The sequence below is a fragment of the Rhynchophorus ferrugineus genome, unplaced genomic scaffold (genome assembly GCF_030347505.1).
Source record: "Rhynchophorus ferrugineus isolate W39M unplaced genomic scaffold, kcgeb_rfMv2 rfM3, whole genome shotgun sequence".
NCBI classification, from domain to species: Eukaryota; Metazoa; Arthropoda; class Insecta; order Coleoptera; family Curculionidae; genus Rhynchophorus; species Rhynchophorus ferrugineus.
Window position 1 is genome coordinate 37,536,151 of NW_027472582.1, and position 21,489 is coordinate 37,557,639.

General features: G+C 33.5%; 1 protein-coding gene across 12 annotated transcripts in view; it reads right to left on the minus strand.

The window, feature by feature from the left end:
* Positions 1–21,489, minus strand: part of LOC143192549 (uncharacterized) — a 44,810-nt gene that overhangs the window by 3,670 nt on the left and 19,651 nt on the right. The window contains exons 13-47 of one of the 12 annotated variants that reach the window (XM_076397948.1): positions 20,635–20,706; positions 20,489–20,563; positions 19,908–19,985; positions 17,609–17,683; positions 17,351–17,419; positions 17,166–17,234; positions 16,980–17,048; positions 16,788–16,862; positions 15,757–15,831; positions 15,532–15,606; positions 13,225–13,299; positions 13,020–13,094; positions 10,981–11,055; positions 9,560–9,691; positions 9,424–9,501; positions 9,294–9,368; positions 9,094–9,225; positions 8,449–8,523; positions 8,312–8,386; positions 8,175–8,249; positions 8,038–8,112; positions 7,856–7,930; positions 7,538–7,612; positions 6,839–6,913; positions 5,980–6,051; positions 5,781–5,852; positions 5,582–5,653; positions 5,383–5,454; positions 5,185–5,256; positions 5,004–5,075; positions 4,811–4,918; positions 3,091–3,165; positions 609–677; positions 448–519; positions 172–321 (exon numbers count right to left, since the gene is read on the minus strand). In XM_076397948.1, the coding sequence (XP_076254063.1) occupies positions 172–321; positions 448–519; positions 609–677; positions 3,091–3,165; positions 4,811–4,918; positions 5,004–5,075; positions 5,185–5,256; positions 5,383–5,454; positions 5,582–5,653; positions 5,781–5,852; positions 5,980–6,051; positions 6,839–6,913; positions 7,538–7,612; positions 7,856–7,930; positions 8,038–8,112; positions 8,175–8,249; positions 8,312–8,386; positions 8,449–8,523; positions 9,094–9,225; positions 9,294–9,368; positions 9,424–9,501; positions 9,560–9,691; positions 10,981–11,055; positions 13,020–13,094; positions 13,225–13,299; positions 15,532–15,606; positions 15,757–15,831; positions 16,788–16,862; positions 16,980–17,048; positions 17,166–17,234; positions 17,351–17,419; positions 17,609–17,683; positions 19,908–19,985; positions 20,489–20,563; positions 20,635–20,706 (2,805 nt within the window). The remainder of the gene's footprint in view (positions 1–171; positions 322–447; positions 520–608; positions 678–3,090; positions 3,166–4,810; positions 4,919–5,003; positions 5,076–5,184; positions 5,257–5,382; positions 5,455–5,581; positions 5,654–5,780; positions 5,853–5,979; positions 6,052–6,838; positions 6,914–7,537; positions 7,613–7,855; positions 7,931–8,037; positions 8,113–8,174; positions 8,250–8,311; positions 8,387–8,448; positions 8,524–9,093; positions 9,226–9,293; positions 9,369–9,423; positions 9,502–9,559; positions 9,692–10,980; positions 11,056–13,019; positions 13,095–13,224; positions 13,300–15,531; positions 15,607–15,756; positions 15,832–16,787; positions 16,863–16,979; positions 17,049–17,165; positions 17,235–17,350; positions 17,420–17,608; positions 17,684–19,907; positions 19,986–20,488; positions 20,564–20,634; positions 20,707–21,489) is intronic. The other 11 variants (XM_076397949.1, XM_076397950.1, XM_076397951.1 and 8 more) reach the window with 11 other exon arrangements.

Below are 21,489 nucleotides of genomic sequence, written 5' to 3' on the forward strand. Positions count from 1 at the left end.
TAATTTCGTCTAGTACCATATCCAGGCTGCCAAATGGATGAGGTTAGCAGTAGTAGTTAAAGAGAAGAATATATAACTCCACAATTATTCAGTTTCAATTCTTATTTAAACAGAGACTAATTTATTCTCTCAGTAAATGTAATAAAATATATAAATATTTAATCACAGTACCTGCTGGACACTGTGGAGTTGTTGGTGGTGGTGGTGGGGGAGGCGGAATACATCGACCACCAGCTCCTCTTCTATAACCTGGTGGACAAGGTTGCGGAGTAGTTGTGGTGGGCGGTGCGATGCACTGACCAAATGGTCCTTGGCTATAGCCTTTAATTGTAACATATTTTTAAAGAAATAAATGTCTATATATATATATATATATATATATATATATATATATATATATATATATATATATATATATATATATATATAGAGATTATAATTAATTACCTGGTGGGCATGGTTTTGGCGTTGTGGTTGTTGGAGGGGGAATGCATTGACCATGTGGGCCACGAGTATAACCTAAAACAATACACATTATAGGGGTTCATATAAAAAAAATGACTTTCAAGAGAAAGTTACGACAAATTTGTAAAGCACAAAGAAACTACCTGTTCGACATGATGGAGTTGTTGGTGGTGGAGGGGGGATACATTGACCAAATGGCCCGTGACTGTAACCTGTAATTGAAAGAATTTGAATATCATATGCTTATGAATATGAATGTATAGATATAAATGAATCCTTATTTCCCTTGGTCACGTCATAACGTTGGAGCCAACTATACCTTTAACCAACTTTAATTTTATTCATCTATTCAATTTCTTTTTTTTTTCTAATACTTCATAGAACCTCCTTATGAAAGCAATAACTTAACGAATTTCGAATTAGAAGAACTTAAGACAATTGAGAATTTTGGTATTGGACCATTGAACAAAATGGCAAAACACTGTATTATAAAGCATTTAGGTTTAATAATAATGCTGTAGAACTGGAAAAATGTGTTTGATATAACTTATTTCAGCAACAATTCAATCACAAAATGGAATTGAACTTGCACTTGCTTCAACAGGTGTTACGGCTACATTATTCGAAGAGCCCATTCGGCTCACTCAGGTAACCATTTAATATGCAAACTCATGAAACTTTAGGGAATCCTGCGATGACCAAAGTAATTCAGCAAAGCAAATTGATCGTTTGGAACAAATGCATAATAGCAAACAAAATGACTTTGGAGATAATAAACGATGCAAGATTTTCGAAACAACTATAACAGGTCTGGTCGTGTAATGATTTTATTGGCAGCTGATTTTTCTTTTTTGCGCCAACCGACGAACTTAATGCATATTTGAAGCTAAGTCAAATTGCAAGACGACTGGCATGGAGAAGTTTTTTTCCAAACATCTGCTCGACATAGATAATGGAAAAATTTCTGCTAGCCCATCGTCTAGCTAATTTTTGTCAGTTTACCGAAACAACTCATTGAAATGGAGTTCTCAGACTTTGCTCAAAATTATACAAATCATGTCTGCGAACGTATTATATTCGCGCCAAAAGTTGATGTCAGCGAAATTAATTTTCAGACTCAAAATAAGGTAGCTGGCGAATTGACGACACACAATTGGTTTGATTCCATTACTAACCAAGATGATGTTGACAACTTCGTTTGAATTGTCCGAATTACCATCTACAATTAAAAGTCAGATCGGTAATTATTCTAGCGCAGTGGCATCCGGTTTACGGTGGAGAAATTAATAAATGTCATCGAAGCCCCAAAAAAAGAGAGTTTAAAGGGGAGCACAAGGGCGAAGACGTTTTGATTCCACACTACTCTATGATTCCGCACGACGTGCCATTCAATTTTAAACACTTGCAATTTTCAGTGTGGCTTACATTTGGCATATCTATAAATAAATTGCAAGGGTCACTTATTCAGAAAATTGTGAAGCATCGCTGCAATAAATGCATTAAATGTTTAATGAAATATTATAAAAATTCAAAAAATATGACATCAGAAAATAATTATATTATAGGGCTATAAATTTATTTTAAAGAATTTGTATTAATTTGAAATTTGTTGTAAAAAATAGGTACAATATATTTTATTTATGTAAGTATAGTGTATCGATAGCCGCTACTTTACTGCTTCCATCTCGAAAGAGCGATCTATCTTTTGAACAAATAGTAATCAGAAGGAGAAAAGTCTAAAAAATACAGCGGGTGGGTAGCACTTCCCATTTTAATGTTTCCAAGATGAAACATGAAGGTGAAAACATACGCCGATTTTGCAATATGTGGTCGTGCGTTATCTTGTGGAAGAATAACACTGTTGTGTCTTTGTTTGTATTCCGGCCGTTTCTCGCACAGTTCTCAGCTCAAATGAATCCATTGTAGTCGCTAGCGATCCGCACTGATCGGTGTCAAAATCATCACTTTTAAAACACAGAAAAACCACAAATCACGTTTTAAAATCGATGGAGCATAGTTGTCATAAACTTCACATAGTATTCGATGACTTTCCTTCCAAATCGTCCCGCCTATTTGATTTACTCGGTACAAATTCCGACATTTTCAATGCAGTGAAATTTTTTTTGTTCACACTTTTTTGTTGAAATGACAAATACTGAAAAGTGAACTTCTACAGGAAGTTGATTAGAAATGTAATTAACAATCAAGCTACAAACCAAAAGTCAAAATTCAAACTACTCTCTTACTACTTTTCTACTCGAAATATTTTCAGGGTCTATAATTGAAGAATGCTTTGATCGACTACTTTGCCAACAAAGAAGGCTTTGGACTCTTATATCTGTTACAAACGTAAGGAATTAACTGTACAATATATTAAGACACAAAGGTGTATTTGCCTAAATTATTTTTTTCTTAACTTTAAATTCCGGTACTACCCTCAGAGGTGTCGGCAAGTGATTCTGGTACTACAGTCGGAACAGAAAATTATAAATTTCAATTATTACTATCAAATTTTATCTAGAAACATTTTGACTATATGCCTAATCCATATCATATACATTATTATGCCAATATCTTAACTATAAACTATAAAACTATTATATTAACTATAAAACCGTTTATTACCTGGTGGACAAGTTGGCCTTGGAGTTGTAGTTGTTGTAGGTGGAACGCATTGTCCGTATGGTCCGCGACTGTATCCTGGAATAGTAAATTTATGATTATCAATTGTATTAGTTACTGCTATATATAATCTTATTATTATTTTCTATAAATTCTCTTTCAGGCAACACAATTTTCTTCAATATAGCTAGCTATATATATACGGCCGCATTTAAAGAAAAAGAAAGTGCTGCTTCACCAAGACAATGCACCGTGTCAAAATCTATGAATCCTCATCCACCGTCTTCTCCAGATGTGATCCCAGCGACTATTTCCTGTTCTCAGAAGAATGCTCGCTGAGAAGAAATTTCCGTCGAATGACGAGGTGATTCTATTTTGAAGAAGAGGATAAATCGTGCTACAAAAATGGTATCGAAAAGTTGGAGGGTCGCTATAAACAGTGTATTAACTTTGAAGGGAATTATGTTGAATACAAAAAAATTTATTTTACCAAAAAAATTTGTTTTACTATGGTAGGCCGAGAACTTTTCAATTGACCTGTTATATTGGTCGTATAATTGTAGCATTAAATAGTAAGTATTGAAGTATGTAGTAAAACGCTTGAAGCGTCACAGGAAACTGTTAAAATTGTTTTAAAGAATTGGCATTGTTAGTGAACTTGTATGATAATAATTTTCTTCAGTTTTAAATCATTCTCATCGTATTTAAATATCCAGAAACAGCTGATTACTCAACAATTGAAATGTTTTTGAAGATTTGAGTTGGGGTTTTGTCCCAATAAGCCTTTTAATTCATTTACATTTATTTCCTTCGAACTTTTTTGATCTCAACTTTTCAATAGTTGAAACCACAACTGACAATTGAGATATCATAGAGCAGCATCATCATGCGTTTCGAAAAACGTTTTATGGACTTCGGTAACAAGTTTCAATTATTTCAACAACAAAACTAATAAATGTCGAAAATGAAATGTCGAATATAGTAGTATATTATTAGCGCCTGTATACAGTGAATAATTAAGTAATACAATAATTAACAGTTGTTCATTTGTTAAATACATATAAGTGCTTAATATAACACGTCGATATATTGATGTCACATTTTATGGATAGCTTGGCGTACAAATTTTCGTAACTCTTCAGCATTTCAAAAGAGCATCAACCACTCCGCGTACATCCAACCGCGATAATCATACGTCAATGATAATCAGACACATGTGTGTATACATATCACGATAATACGGGTCAAGCGTTACCATTACGATAACTTATTATATCTTATTATACTAAATGTACCGTCAATTTTAGTTATTCAACATGACGAGCACAAAAATATACAAAACTGAATGAACTGTCAAGTATTGACATTTTCAATCATTTTAAAGCTTTCCTGGCTCAGTTAAACACTTTTAACTGTAAGTGATGAACTGCTAGCTCATTCATATATTCTTTATGCTCTTGGCAGAGATTTATATACAATAATACTTCGACTTAAGTTTGTGTCAGTTTGAGATCTTCATCGTTAACATAAAATTCATATTTTTCAACAACTAAAACCAACGGGATGTGATAAAATAGTATTAATAGACCAATAATAAACCACAAAACATGAAAATTAAACATGAAAGTATACACGTTATTAGTAGAACAGTATACATATATAACAACTAATAAATGAAAGTGAACAAAATTTTAAAATCTAACATATATTTATATATACATACCTGGTGGACATGGTGGAGTTGTTGATGGTGGTAAATAAGTAGGAACTAATGTTGTTGTTGTTGGTGGAGAAGGAGCAATACACTGACCAAATGGTCCTTGGGTGTGACCTAAAATTATTCGATTTATAAAGTATTTTAATAAGAGTCTGCCATCATTTCAAATTTCAAAAGGATATATTTTTCTTTTAGTTACCTGGTGGGCAAGTTGGTCGTGGAGTTGTGGTAGTTGGAGCAATACACTGGCCATATGATCCTTGGGTATAGCCTAAAAATAAGCAGGTATATTAAATAATTAATTGCCTAAACATTTTCCTCATTTTGCTGTCATCAATTAGACCATATAGTGTATTATTATTAAATTATCGTTTAATTACCTGGTGGACAAGTTGGTCGTGGAGTTGTGGTAGTTGGAGCAATACATTGCCCATATGGCCCTTGAGTGTGACCTGGAAAGAATAATTTATTTTAGAACAAACAAGCTAAATCAAACGAATTATTTTAATAAAAAATTCATATTGTCTTATAGTGCATTAGTGTATACAAGGAATTATGATTTCATTATTTCTAATTACCTGGTGGGCAAGTTGGCCGTAGAGTTGTGGTAGTTGGAGCAATACACTGGCCATATGGCCCTTGAGTGTGACCTGGAAGGGATCATATATTTTAGAATAAACAAACTAAATCAAACGAATTATTTCAATAAGAAATTCATATTGTCTTATGGTGCATTAGAGTATATAAAGAATTATGATTTAATTTGTTTTTAATTACCTGGTGGGCAAGTTGGCCGTGGAGTTGTAGTGGTTGGAGCAATACACTGGCCATATGGCCCTTGAGTGTGACCTGGAAAGAATAATACATTTCAGAATAAACAAACCAAATCAAGCGAAATGTTTTAATAAGAAATACATATTGTCTTATAGTGAATTAGTATATATAAAGGATTATGATTTAATTTGTTTTTAATTACCTGGTGGGCAAGTTGGCCGTGGAGTTGTAGTGGTTGGAGCAATACACTGGCCATATGGCCCTTGAGTGTGACCTGGAAAGAATAATTCATTTCAGAATAAACAAACTAAATCAAGCGAAATGTTTTAATAAGAAATTCATATTGTCTTATAGTGAATTAGTATATATAAAGGATTATGATTTAATTTGTTTTTAATTACCTGGTGGGCAAGTTGGCCGTGGAGTTGTGGTAGTTGGAGCAATACACTGGCCATATGGCCCTTGGGTGTGACCTGGAAAGAATAATATATAATTTATAGTTTAACCATCTATTACTTATAGAAGTATATGGTAAGTGAGAGATGGTACTATGAGTTAAGAATATAGCAATAGGAAAAAAACAGCAGATGTAGCTGAATAATCTAATCTAATCTAGTTCGTTCGGATTAAATTTCGAAAAATCTATCAACAACTCATCATTAAATCAATATTATCAAAACAGAATTTTCGTTCAAGCCGAATTCAATCAATTAAGAAGCACTCACTCTCATAAGGGATAAAACGGATAGATATTCGTCAGTCTCGTAAGTTTTTCTTAAATTAACTAAACAAACTCAAATCTAATTATTAATGATATATTCTCGGCTATTAAAATCAATTCAGTAACCTCTTTGCGAATTAATTTGTACAAGAGTGAAAATACGCTTGTATATTTTAGTTTAACGTGTATCCTCTCCTATACAGTCATATTAAATTATATAAAGAACGATTCACGAAATAGTTATGATTTTCTAACTGAAACATAATTTTCCGTTTATTCAAAAAAAAATAGTTACATATATTATGCTTTCAGTTAGCAGATAAATTTTGATATTAAACATTAGATAGTATCTGCAATAATTTTGTTTTTCTAAGGTTCAAAATATAAATAGTATCCTTTCTATAATGATGTTGAATGTTGTATGTTGAATGGAATATTAAAGTAACAATTGTTTAATCAGTAAATAATTTGAAATATCTTATAAATAATATTAATAAAAGATCGACATAGATTTTAATTATATTAAAAAAATCAAATACCTGGAGGACAGGTTGGTCTTGGAGTTGTGGTAGTTGTTGGGGGAATACATTGACCATAGGGTCCGTGAGTATAACCTGAAATAACACGTTATTACGTTGTGCATCAAATACAATATAACCAAATTTTCATTACGTTTTGCATTATAAAAAATATACTACTAAAATTAATAAAAAACCAACCATTGTTATTAAGACAGAGGAAAATATCTTTCTTATAGATATCTTGAGATCTAATCATCCGGGGTATGTAATACAAGAAACGACAATACATAAACTCCAAACTAATATACCAATTAAAACAATCACTTAAAGCTGTTTAAGCTTTATGTAATATGTAATAAAACAGTAAATCCAAAATTTCCATTATAACATAATATCAAAGACTTTTAATGTACTTATACATTATCATAAAGTTATATTGCTAAAGTTATATATAGAATTTTCAACGTTCAGTTAAAGCATCAAAATAATTCCAATCAATAATGGCTATTTTCTTTAAGCGATATATTGCAAACGATATTTTATATTTAGAAATAGAACCGTTAATTAAATCTAAATAATGTTTAATAATTTATAAAATTTATTTATTATAACTTTTTTCAAAATATCTTTAAATTCGTACTGAAAAACATAAAAGATATTATTTAATTAACATAAATTATAATTAATAGAAAAAAATAAAAACCAATCCTAGATTACCTGGTGGACATGTTGGCCGTGGGGTTGTAGTAGTTGTCGGAGGAACACATTGACCATAAGGTCCACGACTGTAACCTGAAATTAACAAATGTACACCTGCATAAATAATTTGTCTAATATACTTATATATAGTACAAGAATATTAATTGAAAACAAGCTTATTATATGGTGCTTTCATAATTTAGATCAAAATATGAGTGAAAATATACACCAAAAACAGATAATTTAATGTTTAATAATAATTGAAAACCTAATTGAAAACAACACTTATAGCGCAGTTTTATCTCATTTTCTTTTAGTATAACATTAAATAATTACCTGGTGGACACGTTGGTCGTGGAGTTGTAGTTGTCGTTGGAGCTATACATTGGCCGTATGGTCCGTGGCTATAACCTAAAAGAAACAGTTATGATTAGTATGGCTAAACATATTTTACTTGATAAGCGATTTAAAATTATGCAAAACTTTTTTATATATTAATCGTGCATTGAATAAATTACCTGGTGGACAAGTAGGTCTTGGAGTTGTAGTAGTTGTGGGAGGAATACATTGACCATAAGGTCCATGAGTGTAACCTGCCAATAATTACACCGTATTACAATGAAATATTTTTAAACTACTGCATTTTATTAAATACCTGGTGGACAGGTTGGTCTTGGAGTTGTAGTTGTTGTTGGAGCTATACATTGACCATGTGGCCCACGAGTGTAACCTATTAATAATTACACCGTATTAAAATGAAATATCTTTAAACTACTGCGTTTCATTATGTACCTGGTGGACAAGTAGGTCTCGGAGTTGTGGTAGTTGTTGGGGCAATACATTGGCCATATGGTCCATGAGTGTAACCTATTAATAATTACATCGTATTAGATTGAAATATTATTGAAATACTACAGTTAATTAATTACCTGGTGGACAAGTTGGTCGTGGTGTTGTGGTAGTTGTTGGCGCAATACATTGGCCTAATGGGCCGATATTATGGCCTATAATATTCCATATTTTATTTAATAAACAGAATTGTATAAATTAATGATGAATTATATATTGTCTATTCAAAATAGCAGTGAACTCACGTCATGAAGATGTCGAATGTGTTGCCTATCGCAATTTGTAATTTCGTGTTAAAATAAGACAAAATTTTACCTCTCAATTTATTCTAGTACAAATAAATTCTGTATGATTTACATTCGAACACGTAACCGAATCAGCTTACCAAATTCGCCTGGTTGTCAAACGCAAAATTCTTCCAAATATTAGTGATAATAATAACAGATTATAAACCGGCAAAAGTTTTTATTTTTGAAGTTTTGTTTATTTTGAACGAGGTAATATACGCATTAGATGTACTATAATATGAAAATACACTTTATTTTATAACATTATTTTTGTCTTATTATTTTATTTAGATGAAAATTGTGTTATCAAGCCAAAATGAACTAAAAGTCCAAGTTGATGCGGCGGCACTGCCAGGTTTTGATATCATAAATTTAGACGACGTGCATTCACTGTTTTATTGAACGGCTATATATAGAAAATGAATCAAAAATTTTCACCTGGCGGACAAGTAACCTCGATACATTCTCCATTAGGGCCAGTGCGATATCCAGATGGGCAATATCCCTTTGGCGGTTTGGTAGTTGGCGTAGTTGTTCTGACACAACGACCAAAAGGTCCTATTACGAATCCTATAGAAATATGGAAAATTCGCATATAGGGTTTAAATGCATATGTTGTATTTTTTCATGAACATTACCTGGTGCGCAGGTAACCGGAGGAGGAATTGTGGATGTTGGGGGAATGCATTGTCCATGTGCGCCTAGTGTATAACCTGAAATAGGTAGATTGTTAATTGTCATAATAGCAAATTGTTTCATAATAGTTACCTGGTCGACAAGTTACAGGTCGTAGAGTTGTAGTAGTTGTTGGTGCTATACATTGCCCAAATGGTCCTATACTATGACCTGAAATTTCAAAAATGTTTTGTCACACTATATTTACTTGCAAGTAAACAGACGTTACCTGGAGGACATGTAACTTCGATGCATTCTCCGTTGGGGCCAGTGCGGTATCCGGAAGGACAATATCCCTTTGGTGGTTTGGTAGTTGGAGTACTTGTTCGCACACAACGACCAAGAGGTCCAATTATAAATCCTATCAATATATTAGTTAAATTAATTTCTAAATAATTAACACCTTGTATAAAGAGTATAGACAAATTAATATGATAATCATGAAATATATTACATCTTACTGTATGTTGAAAACACTTTTTCGTGTATGTATTGTTTAGTTTACATGCCAATCTTTGTAGATTATATTTCAGTGTATTACCAGATTTGTTCTGTCACGGTTAAAATAAGCAATCAGTAAAATGTGTGATCTCTCAGACTTCCAAAGGAGGCAAATGGCTGGTGTTAGGTTAGCGGTCTATTATGAAAACAGCTGAAATGTTTCACAAGAGACAGCATATACAAAATATGATAAGATGTTATAGGTAAACAGGAATAGTAGGCGGAACCCAAATTAAGAAAAACATATAGAAACCAAGGAATATTAAAAAGAATTGCGTCCAGATAACATAGAAACATCCCGGCAAAAGTAACAGAAGAACTCAACTCATTTTAGTAATACTATTCAGTACAAAAGTGCAAAGCTAACATTCATGGAAAGACTGCTATTGCGAAACCCTTTATAATGGCAGCCAACCCTCTGCTGCGAGAAATATAGGACAGCAATCATAAAAGCTGGACACTTAATCATAGGAACAATGTAGCATATACTGAGGAATCATTGTTTGCATTTTTCCTGCTTGTTTGATTGTATTGATATATGGAGAGCCCCAAAAGAAGCCTACAATCCCATCAGCTTACTTCCTATATTCAAGCCTGGATGATGTTCTATTATAATTTGGAGGGCAATATGGTATATATTGCGATTAAACGAATCGTGGATTACTTCGAATAAGTGTGTCAACACATCCTCAGTGACAATATTATTTCTATGACTAGCAGATTACTGCCAAATGCTGCCATCTTCCAAAATGATAATGCGCCTATACACAAAACCAAACAGATTCACTCTGGTGTTAAGCATCAAAATATAATCGTGTATCTTTCCTAGTATAATATTTTATTATTTAATACAATCGCTAGATCATAACATAATTAAAAATTTAGGGGGAATGAGTTAGCAGAGAGTGAGGAGTAGATTTTCACTTTCAACATTATTAAAGTAATTAGCAGATATTTTGGTGTAAGAATAGTGCAACATTCCATTGAAAACCATTCAGACAATTTGTGAATCTATTCCGAAAATAATGTCGGCCATTTTAAAAGCAAATGGTGATTGAACGCTTTATTAATAAATAAATAATGTTTATATGTCAGGTGTTGATTTTGTTTTGCCCATACTCTTTATATAGCTATATGTAAAATAAGTACCTGGAGCACAGGTTACTGGAGCCGGAGTGGTAGTTGTTGGAGCGATACATTGACCAAATGGACCATAGCTGTAACCTAAACAAAATTAAATAATTATTAGGAGATACATTTAATATAAATTCAGATGAACATTTTTCAAGTAAAGTGTTGAAATATATAATGACTGTCTGTGCTAAAGTATACTTGTAAATATATTTTACATTTCCTATTATTTAGTCACAAATTTAGTGAGCCAGAACTTTTTTTAGTTTTATTATTAAACATGCAAAAAAGCTGACTGACTGACCTGACTTAGGAAGAAAGAAAACCAGAAGTCAACAAATGTGTGGCAAACTACATATACTAACCGCACTGATAACCAGCGAGAGACAAAAAATTAATCATATTGGCATGCGACAATCACATTTGAGACTGGAAATGAAGTGGATAAGCTTAGAATGCAACGAGTTTGTGCACATCACACACAATAACGGCGAGCAGAGGATTTGGGCGATTCCGCAGACCCAGTGCACTGTAATCCAGGAACGAGCACGGATCCGGAAATAGATTGCGGTGTCAACAAATCAGTTACATTTAGGCAAATAACAATTTCTTGTCAGTATTTTAAGATATTAAACTAGAGCAGTGAATCTACTAGATTATATTGTAATTTTCAAAAATTAAAATTGCCACTATTCTTCCCACCACCAGATTGACTCTCATTACAATCTGGGGTGGAAAATTATTCTAGCCACTACTTGACCAACATTCAAAACATCACAGTTGCTTCCAAATAGCGTCCTTTGGTATAACACATATTATACACGATAATTTAATAACGGCTTTCGAGATATTATGCGATAAAAGTTGTTTAGTAACAACATTACAATTTTATTCATAAATAATATAACAAAATATTCTATGATTACCAGATGCAAATTATATATTCTTAAAAATTTATTTTGCGAGCAATCCGGATTCGGAAATTAATAGATATTATGCCCAGGAATTATCGACGTTTCTTTTCAAGAAGGATTTTAGTCAAAATATTTCAAATAGCATTGGATCATATGCCATCCGATACATAATCATCAGAAAAATACCTGCTAGTTAGTATGTCAGGAGGTTTAATTCATCGACAATCGATGAAGTGACTAGCGTTATTGTCGGAGAAATTACAGGAGAGAGAGAGAGAGAGTGGTATGACGCTCACGAGGTCATCTAATTCTGAAATAAAATTATTCTACTGGAAATAGGAAATAAATCTAGAAGTACTTTCATCAAAGTTGTTTGTTCTGGCCTAAAAGCCAGGCGGTGGAATGCATGACGCATACCTGGTCGCGGAGACTTGCCCTGGTGTGACAAGTTGGACCGGGTTATGTGGGACTGCCTCTGGGCTTACCAATACACTAAACCGAAACCGCCTCACAGTTGACCCCTGTGGATCACTACTGCTACTGCATTAAATTTGGGGATATGGCACCCGCTGATCGGGCAGCCGTTATTGGGCACGAGAGCCCGGCGATTCTATTGATTCGCGAACCTGAGTTAACACACAACTGGGTGCTGTTGTATGGGGGCAAAAGTTATGACTGTAGCGACGGATGAGGTCGTTTCAGCCTGGGAAAGGGGGGGAGCTTGGCGGTGACGCGGTGCTAAGCTCCCAGCATGTCGACCAGCTCGCGAAGAAGCGCGTTTTCAGAAGAACTTGAGCTGAGTTGTTGTTTGTGGAATGATTGAGATATGAAGTGCTTGATTTCTGGTGTGTCAGTTTCCCTATGAATTTGATTATTTCTGACAAACCATGGAGCGTTTAATATTCTCCTGAGGAGCTTATTTTGGAAAAAGCCGTTTGACCTGGTTGGGTGTAACAAACTTGAAGTAGACATTAGATCCGCAGAGGAGAACGGACCGAATTAACATCTTGTAAAATAAGCATTTGATGGAGATCGTCTGCTAGAAGGGCAGATCAGAGAAGATAGCAGGTTTGCTATCCCCGAACCTTTTTGGATTGCTTTCTGGATTTGGGAATGCCAACCGAACCGCCTCTATTGACTCACCTGGTGGGCACGTTGGTCGCGGTGTTGTAGTTGTTGTAGGTGCAATACATTGACCATATGGCCCGTGACTGTAGCCTAAAACATAATTAACAAGTAATAATAACTTGACCTAAATAATAGGAAACAAAATAAAGTTTTACAAACGTAAATGTAAATGTAATGTATTAATGTAATTACAGTACTACAATTAAATATGTTTAATTACCTGGTGGGCAAGTTGGTCGTGGAGTGGTGGTAGTTGTAGGTGCAATGCATTGACCATATGGTCCAGGAGTATAACCTAAAATAAAAAAGTATTCATTAAAAGCAAACAATTTTTGTTTTTTAAATATATTATAGGCTCTAGTATATTATTATTCAAAAATATGCTAGCATTAGTACATTAATACGTTTATACCTATAAAAATTATCTATATAGTGTTACACCTGCAGCAATTAAACATCTAATTTTTAAACTATATTAACAATATTTAAAATTACCTCAGCTTAAAGCCCCCTCTCACAAAAATAAGATGGATGTTTTGACTAAATACGCAATTTTTTTGTCTATATTGACACGGTGTAGAATGAGGAAATTAATAAATATTTTATGTGAAATGTTCTGCTTTCTCACTTCAAAAGGTTTGCCTGAGCATGCTAAAGTAATCTAATTTGGTTGCTGAAACTTACAATGTAATAATCTTCAAGCGAAAGGAGTGCGAGAGTTAGTCCGAATGAAAGAACATATATACGAAAACATGCGATGCATTTAAACAACTCGCCTAACATGCCATAGACGTGAATTTATGTTAAATCATAAATTTATCATAAAATCAATCCCCTTTTTCTGTTTCCATATGGATGGAAAACACATATATTACATTAAGCAAAATTTCTCCCTTTAAAAAATCTAAGGTGGGGTTAAAGAATATATACGAAAATGTAATGGTCCAAATATATATGAACCAGAAATTGTCAGAGTATACCATAAGGGTAGAATAATTAAATAATAAATAAACTTAATTGTTGACAATTCCAAATAATTTTTGGGATTATGGCCATTGCAATTATTATGCATAGTGATTAATTGTTCCATTAAACTGGTGTGAGTAATTTCATTATTAACAGGTCAATTGAAAAGTCCCCGGCCTGACACATAGATGGTGCTACTAGAATTAAAGCCATACGTTTTTAGTTAGCCCTAACCCTCAAAAGATGCATGTATAAATTTGACAGCAGTCGGATAATTAGTTTGCGAATTACAGCATTTTGAGTGAAGCAACTTTTGTTATTGTGAAAAATAAAGATAAAAAGGAATTTCGAGTGTTGATAAAATATTGCTTTTTGAAGGGAAGAAATACAGTTGAAGCAAGAATTTGGCTTGATGCCGAGTTTCCGCACAATGTCCCGGGAAAATCAACCATCAAGGATTGGTATGCTAAGTTTAGATGTGGTGAAATGAGCACCGAAGACGGTGAACGCAGTAGACGCCCAAAAGAGGTTACTTAAGACTCCGTGTTCTCCGATGAAAACATTTAAACAATCCACAAATTAATTTTGAATGACCGTAAATTAACATTGAATGAAATAGTAGACATTCTAGAGATATCAACTGAACGTGTAAATCATATCATTCAAGAATATGGAATAATGGGTTTGAGAAAGCTCTGTGCAAAGTGGGTGCCGCGCGAGCTCACTTTTGATCAAAAACAACTGCGAGTTAATGATTCGAGACAATGTTTGAAGATGATCAAGCGTAATAAACCCAAGTTTTTGCGGCGGGATGTGACAATGGATAAAACTGGCTCCATCATTTCACTCTGAAGTCCAATCGACAGTCATCCCAGTGTACTGCACAGGATGAACCTGGGCAAATGCTGAGAAAACGAAACAGTCGGCTGGCAAGCTTATGGCGTCTGTATTTTGGGATACGCATGGAATTGACTACCTTAAGAAAGGAAGGGCCATCAACAGCAACTATTACATAGCGTTATTGGACCATTTGAAGGACGAAATCGCCAAAAAAAAAACAGCCGCATTTGAAGAAAAAGAAAGTGCTGCTTCACTAAGACAATGCCCGTGTCACAAGTCAGTGAAAATTATGGCAAAAATCCATGACTTGGTCTCCGAATTGCATCCTCAACCACCGTATTCTCCAGATCTGGCCCCCAGCGACTATTTCCTGTTCTCATATCTCAAAAGAACACTCGCTGAGAAGAAATTTTCGTCGAATGAAGAGGTGATCGCCGAAACTGAGACCTATTTTGAAGCAAAGGACAAATCGTACTACAAAACTGGTTGGACGGTCGCTATAATCAGTGTGACACCCTTGTTGGGAATTATGTTGAATAAAAACTAATTTGCCAAAAAAAATGTGTTTTACTATGGTAGGCCGGGGACTTTTCAATTGACCTGTTATATTGAATCTGGCCAAACCTCTAGTGGATAAAATCTACATGTATCTGAGCTACAGTAACACGTAGACTTGTACAGCTAATGTTTAGGTTTTATTATAGGATTTTTAATCAATTACCTGGTGGACATGTTGGTCTTGGAGTTGTGGTTGTTGTCGGAGCTATACATTGGCCATATGGTCCCTGACTATAACCTAAAATGATAATATGTTAATGATAAAGCTGTTATATGGTATACAAGCAACATTTTGTAATAATCTATAAACTAATAAAATTTTATATTTTCTGTAGAGTAATTAATTGTAACATTTACTTATTATGATCATGCAAACTAGTTTGTTTACCTGGTGGGCAAGTAGGTTTTGGAGTTGTAGTAGTTGTGGGAGGAATGCATTGCCCGTATGGTCCACGTGTATAACCTAAAGTGATAAAATGTATTTAATAATTAACGAATTATATTGAATGTAATAATAAAATGGAAGAAAAGTATAGAAAACTTATTTCGGTTTTGGAGTCTTGTGCGTCAAATGAAAAACTTAATACTTGATGATAATTCTCGACAAATGAAATAAAAATTTTATATTTGTTTTATTTTATTGAAATAATACACCTTAACCACAACTGCGCTCCGTATGAAGGAAAATTTTCATGTAGCTGGGAAGTTAACTTCTTCTGCGATTAGTCTGAGAACACCGTTTTCTTGATCATTTTTTAATTTTCAATTGGAAAGCGCGGTTGTCGGGAATAATATTATGATTTGTGGTGCATGTATTGCATATATATGATAGAGAACTGAGCATTCCGATTGGCCTGTAGTCCACTAGACTGACTTTTGGATACCTCCTTGGAATTCGAAGATCTTTGCGTATTTACAAGTAAGATTAAAATTAAATACAACCTATTAGACTCTTATCTCGATAAGCTATTATCGAAACAAATTGTATTCGGATGGAGCGACGTATTCAAAATTTTCGGGGATATGGTTAGTATTCAGTTTCTATATCACTAAAATAGGAGATGTAAAGCTGCCTGCAAAATTATCGGCACACAAAATATTTGATAATGTAAATATTTTTATAATTTGCCCTTTAAAAAAATTTGATGAAATTTACGAGTTACTAAATTACTTATAGCTGCGGAATACTTAACATGTTGACCACTATTCATGATTAATATAATATGTTAATAATCATAGCAATCTTTTGCTTAAACGTCATATTAATGCAAATAAATATCTAGTTAATAATATCATAATTCATTTAGCATTGCACAATAATTAATAGAATAAGAATTTAACAATGTAGGGAACTATATAGCATATTAGTTTTATATATTTTTATTTAACGATAACTTCCAAAATATTCTACTAAATTACCTGGTGGACATGTTGGCCTTGGAGTTGTGGTAGTCGTGGGGGCAACACATTGACCATATGGTCCATGAGTATAACCTAAAATAAAATGATGTATTAATTTTTTTATAAATTGTTCCTTTCAATATTTGTACACCTTTATTATTACACAATGTCTAATAAATTATAATCAAAATAATTATTCTATTTAATTACCTGGTGGACAAGTTGGTCGTGGAGTTGTAGTTGGGGCAACACATTGACCATATGGTCCATTAGTATAACCTAAAATAAAATGATGTATTAATTTTTTTATAAATTGTTCCTTTCAATATTTGTACACCTTTATTATTACACAATGTCTAATAAATTATAATCAAAACAATTATTCTATTTAATTACCTGGTGGACAAGTTGGTCGTGGAGTTGTAGTTGGGGCAACACATTGACCATATGGTCCATGAGTATAACCTAAAATAAAATGATGTATTATTTTTTTATAAATTGCTCCTTGCAATATTTGTACACCTTTATTATTACACAATGTCTAATAAATTATAAGCAAAACAATTATTCTATTTAATTACCTGGTGGACAAGTTGGTCGTGGAGTTGTAGTTGGGGCAATGCATTGACCAAATGGTCCTAGGCTATAACCTAAATCGATAATAGAATAAATGAAAGGGTTTACATAGTTATTGACTAACTATACCCAAACTCAAAATAATTAAAGGTAATATTACCTAGAAACATTTAATTAACTAAATATTTACATAGATTATAAATAAATTAATGTAAATTTACTGCTCGAACATATATTATAAGTGATTGAACATGTTCACTTACCCGGTGGACATGTAGGTCTTGGAGTTGTGGTTGTTGAGGGAGGAACACATTGGCCATATGGTCCATGTGTATATCCTAAAATGGAAAGTAATTTTTGAATAATTCATGAACTAATGTCTAATCTAAAGATAGATATAATATAAAATAAATAATGAATTTTATTCATATCTATAATTTTAGATATTTTTACACCACATATTTCATATCGAGGTTTTGAAAAAAAATGTGCTTGTCGTTAAGTAATGAGGAACGTTTTGCACATTCATTACATTTAATAATAATGTATGCTGCAGATCTTCCAATTTTCAATTGGTTTAAAATCGCCGTTCCACAGTTTCTCCTGTGTTTTCTGCCAACTGTTATTCAGATTATAACTTAGTACTGAAGCACTTGTGGTTTGCATATTTAAGGATCCAGAATTTTAAAATGTTGGCCTTTCTTGAAGCGCATATTGAATCTAATATAAATCAAGCATCAATAACATTAATGTAGACATAAGAAAACATCAAGGAAATGAAGTGACTTATAAAATATTTTGTGAAATATCTGGTACCAGTTCTTTGTGAACAATTATTTTGACTGCCTGGTTTCTACAGTTAAATGGAAATGGGGGAAGTTCCGTTATGATTTTGGTGGAAATATCGTGGTATAACTCTGATTTGATATGTGGCGACCGCCACGACCCTTTAGGCCACCACGAATTCACCAACAAGTACAAAGGTTGGCAACGCCGGTGGATTGGTACCATGCAGTTCCAGGCTATAAAAGACCATTACGACGACGTCTAGCTCTCTTTTCTTTTCTCCATCCCCTTGTAATAGTAGCATTTCCACAGCGCTACTGTAATTCCTCTACCTAACCTAATATCCTTTCAATTCTCCCGTCAACCACATGTATCATTTAACATTCAAATAAACAGTATTTCTTCAACTAGTGTTTTCAGTTCTCGTGCAAATTCCTTCCAAAAATAGTAGTGAGTGTTCGGACAAATAATCGCAGCGGCAGCCACACATTTCGACCACTGACCGACCCGACGAACATTCCTACAATTGGTGACCCCGACGTGATCAAAGTGCCTAACAGGTAAATCAAGTCAACATAAGCCACGCGACAGGTGCTTGACACGTGCATGAAAGGATAGCACGAGGAACGGAACCCATCAACATCACATAGTCGACGACATCCCACGAGACTAGCCTGATGAACGAAAACCACAGAAGCCCACCATGTATACCATCAACACATGAACACCCTCGCATCACAAAACGGGACACGTAACACATTTATAGGTACCCTCAAGCAAAGCTAAACGCCAAAAGACGAAAGACGTCCTGCTACAGCTCCGATGGCAACTGATCCCGTAAAACTCCTCGCTCAGGTTAGGATCCCCATCTCATCAGCAGCCCCGGGCGTTTGTTTGCGTGATTGCGGGTGCACTCTGGAACTTGCACCACATAGAGGTGCGTTCCACGGCAGTTCCACTAGGAGGGGAGTTATGTGGCGACCGCCACGACCCTTTAGGCCACCACGAATTCACCAACAAGTACAAAGTTTGGCAACGCCGGTGGATTGGTACTATGCAGTTCCAGGCTATAAAAGACCATCACGACGACGTCTCGCTCTCTTTTCTTTTCTCAATCCACTTGTAATAGTACCACTTCCACAGTGCTACCGTACTTCCTCTACCTAACCTAATATCCTTTCAATTCTCCCGTCGAACACATGTATCATTTAACATTGAAATAAACAGTATTTCTTCAACCAGTGTTTTCAGTTCTCGTGCAAATTCCTTCCAAAAATAGTAGTGAGTGTTCTGACAAATAATACTGACCGACCCGACGAACATTCCTACAGATATATAACTAAATAATAATAAACTAAATAATATTAATATAACTTTCATTCACATCACTATCCGGATTAATATGAATAAATATTTCATTGATGAACGTATTACGACTACCTACATGCAGACATCGAGAAGGTTCACTTTTGCTTTGAGGAGCATCAAACATGTCCCCTACACAGCACAATCGCCAGATCTCAATATAATCGAACAGTATGAGAAGTTTTAAATTAGAGAGTGAAGAGTATATTTCCATCTCCAACAGCGTTAAACAATTGTCGGATATTATGGTACAAAAATGAGACAACATAAACTATTCTACGAATCTATTCCATAAAGAATTGTAGCTGTTTTAAAAGCAAATTACCGCATCACCTTATTAATAAATAAATATTGTGTATATATCAAATGTTAAAAATAAATAATAAATAAATAAATAATTTAGTTAATTACCTGGTGGACAAGTTGGTCGTGGTGTTGTGGTTGTTATTGTTGGGGCAATGCATTGACCGAAGGGGCCGTGACTGTAACCTGAATAAAGTCAACATTAAAATAATTACATCAATATGACGAAAATCTGCATAAACAATCACCAAATTGTATGCAGTAATAATCAAAGATTATATATTACAAGTAAAATTTCAAAACATAAGGTCATAACCTCAATTTTCTAGAATTTGGTTTTTAACATTTATACCGTATAAAACATGTAAGAATCGACAACTTGTTGTACTTGGGAACACACAATCCGCATATTATAAATACATGTATTACAAAATCATAAGTCAAATACGGTATCAATTACATATAACTATTCTGAGATGATTATTTAGTATCGTGATAAAAAAGCGCACAGCAGACATATTCTGTATTAATTAATATGAGTAAATAACACAAATTAAGTTAAAACACATCAGTTTCCGAGTTTAATTTGAACATATTTAATAAGCCACCGAACATTTGTATTCTAGCATTTTCTAATTAACTATGTAGCAAGTTTATTTAAAACAAGTCAGATTTATTAATTTACTCACCTGGTGGACAAGTTGGCCTTGGGGTTGAAGTAGTTGCAGGCGGAATACATTGACCATATGGCCCATGAGTGTAACCTAAAATGAACATAAGTTATATAGGTATTAACTGTTAAAATGCTTATCGTTTATATATTAATATTAATTACCTGGAGGGCAAGTTGGTCGTACAGTTGTTGTTGTAGGAGCAATGCATTGTCCAAATGGCCCTTCGCTATAACCTAAACAAAAATAATTGAAATTTAGATTAACATTTATAAATTATTTTTAATATATTAAAAATAACTGTATAACATTTTTGTCTTTATCACTTTACACGCAACTTTATCCCTTTTACTCTATCAACTGTTTAAATGTGATTAATAGACACTTACAGACATTAACAAGGGCCAAGATTTAAAGTTTTAGGATGCCAATTTGTAGTTTGACTTCATTAACCAGACAATTAATTGTTTTTTGACATTCAAAATCAAGTGAAAATCTTGTTTTAAATTCATTAAGTTCATTTTCCTTTCAGTAAACAGATAAATAATCAAAGCAGCTGCTACTGGAGAGCATGATCCAATTATTCTTTGATAATATTTTATCAAAATAATTTTTTTAATCAGTACATTAAGTAATAAATATAATAAACTTTATTTTCAGGCGCCTTATGCTAAAAACATTTTAAACTCAGACTAACAAAACCACATCAATACAAAAAATGAGTCATAAGAATCAGTTCAAATATATAGAGTTAAATCAGGAAAAATATGTAGTCTATATATCAAAAACTAAATGGTAACCTCAGCAAACCTTTCCTTATACATACATTGCTGGTTATTTCACTGTGCATTTAAATCATGTTATGAAAATAAACATGTATGTGTTTTATATATGCAAAACTTTATATATGTTATAAATACAATGCCTATTGGCCTTAACTGATTATTAAAGTGTTTTACACATCTAAAAGCAAGCTCCTTTGGTAACTGCAATATTAACCACATTAATTCAAAAATTCC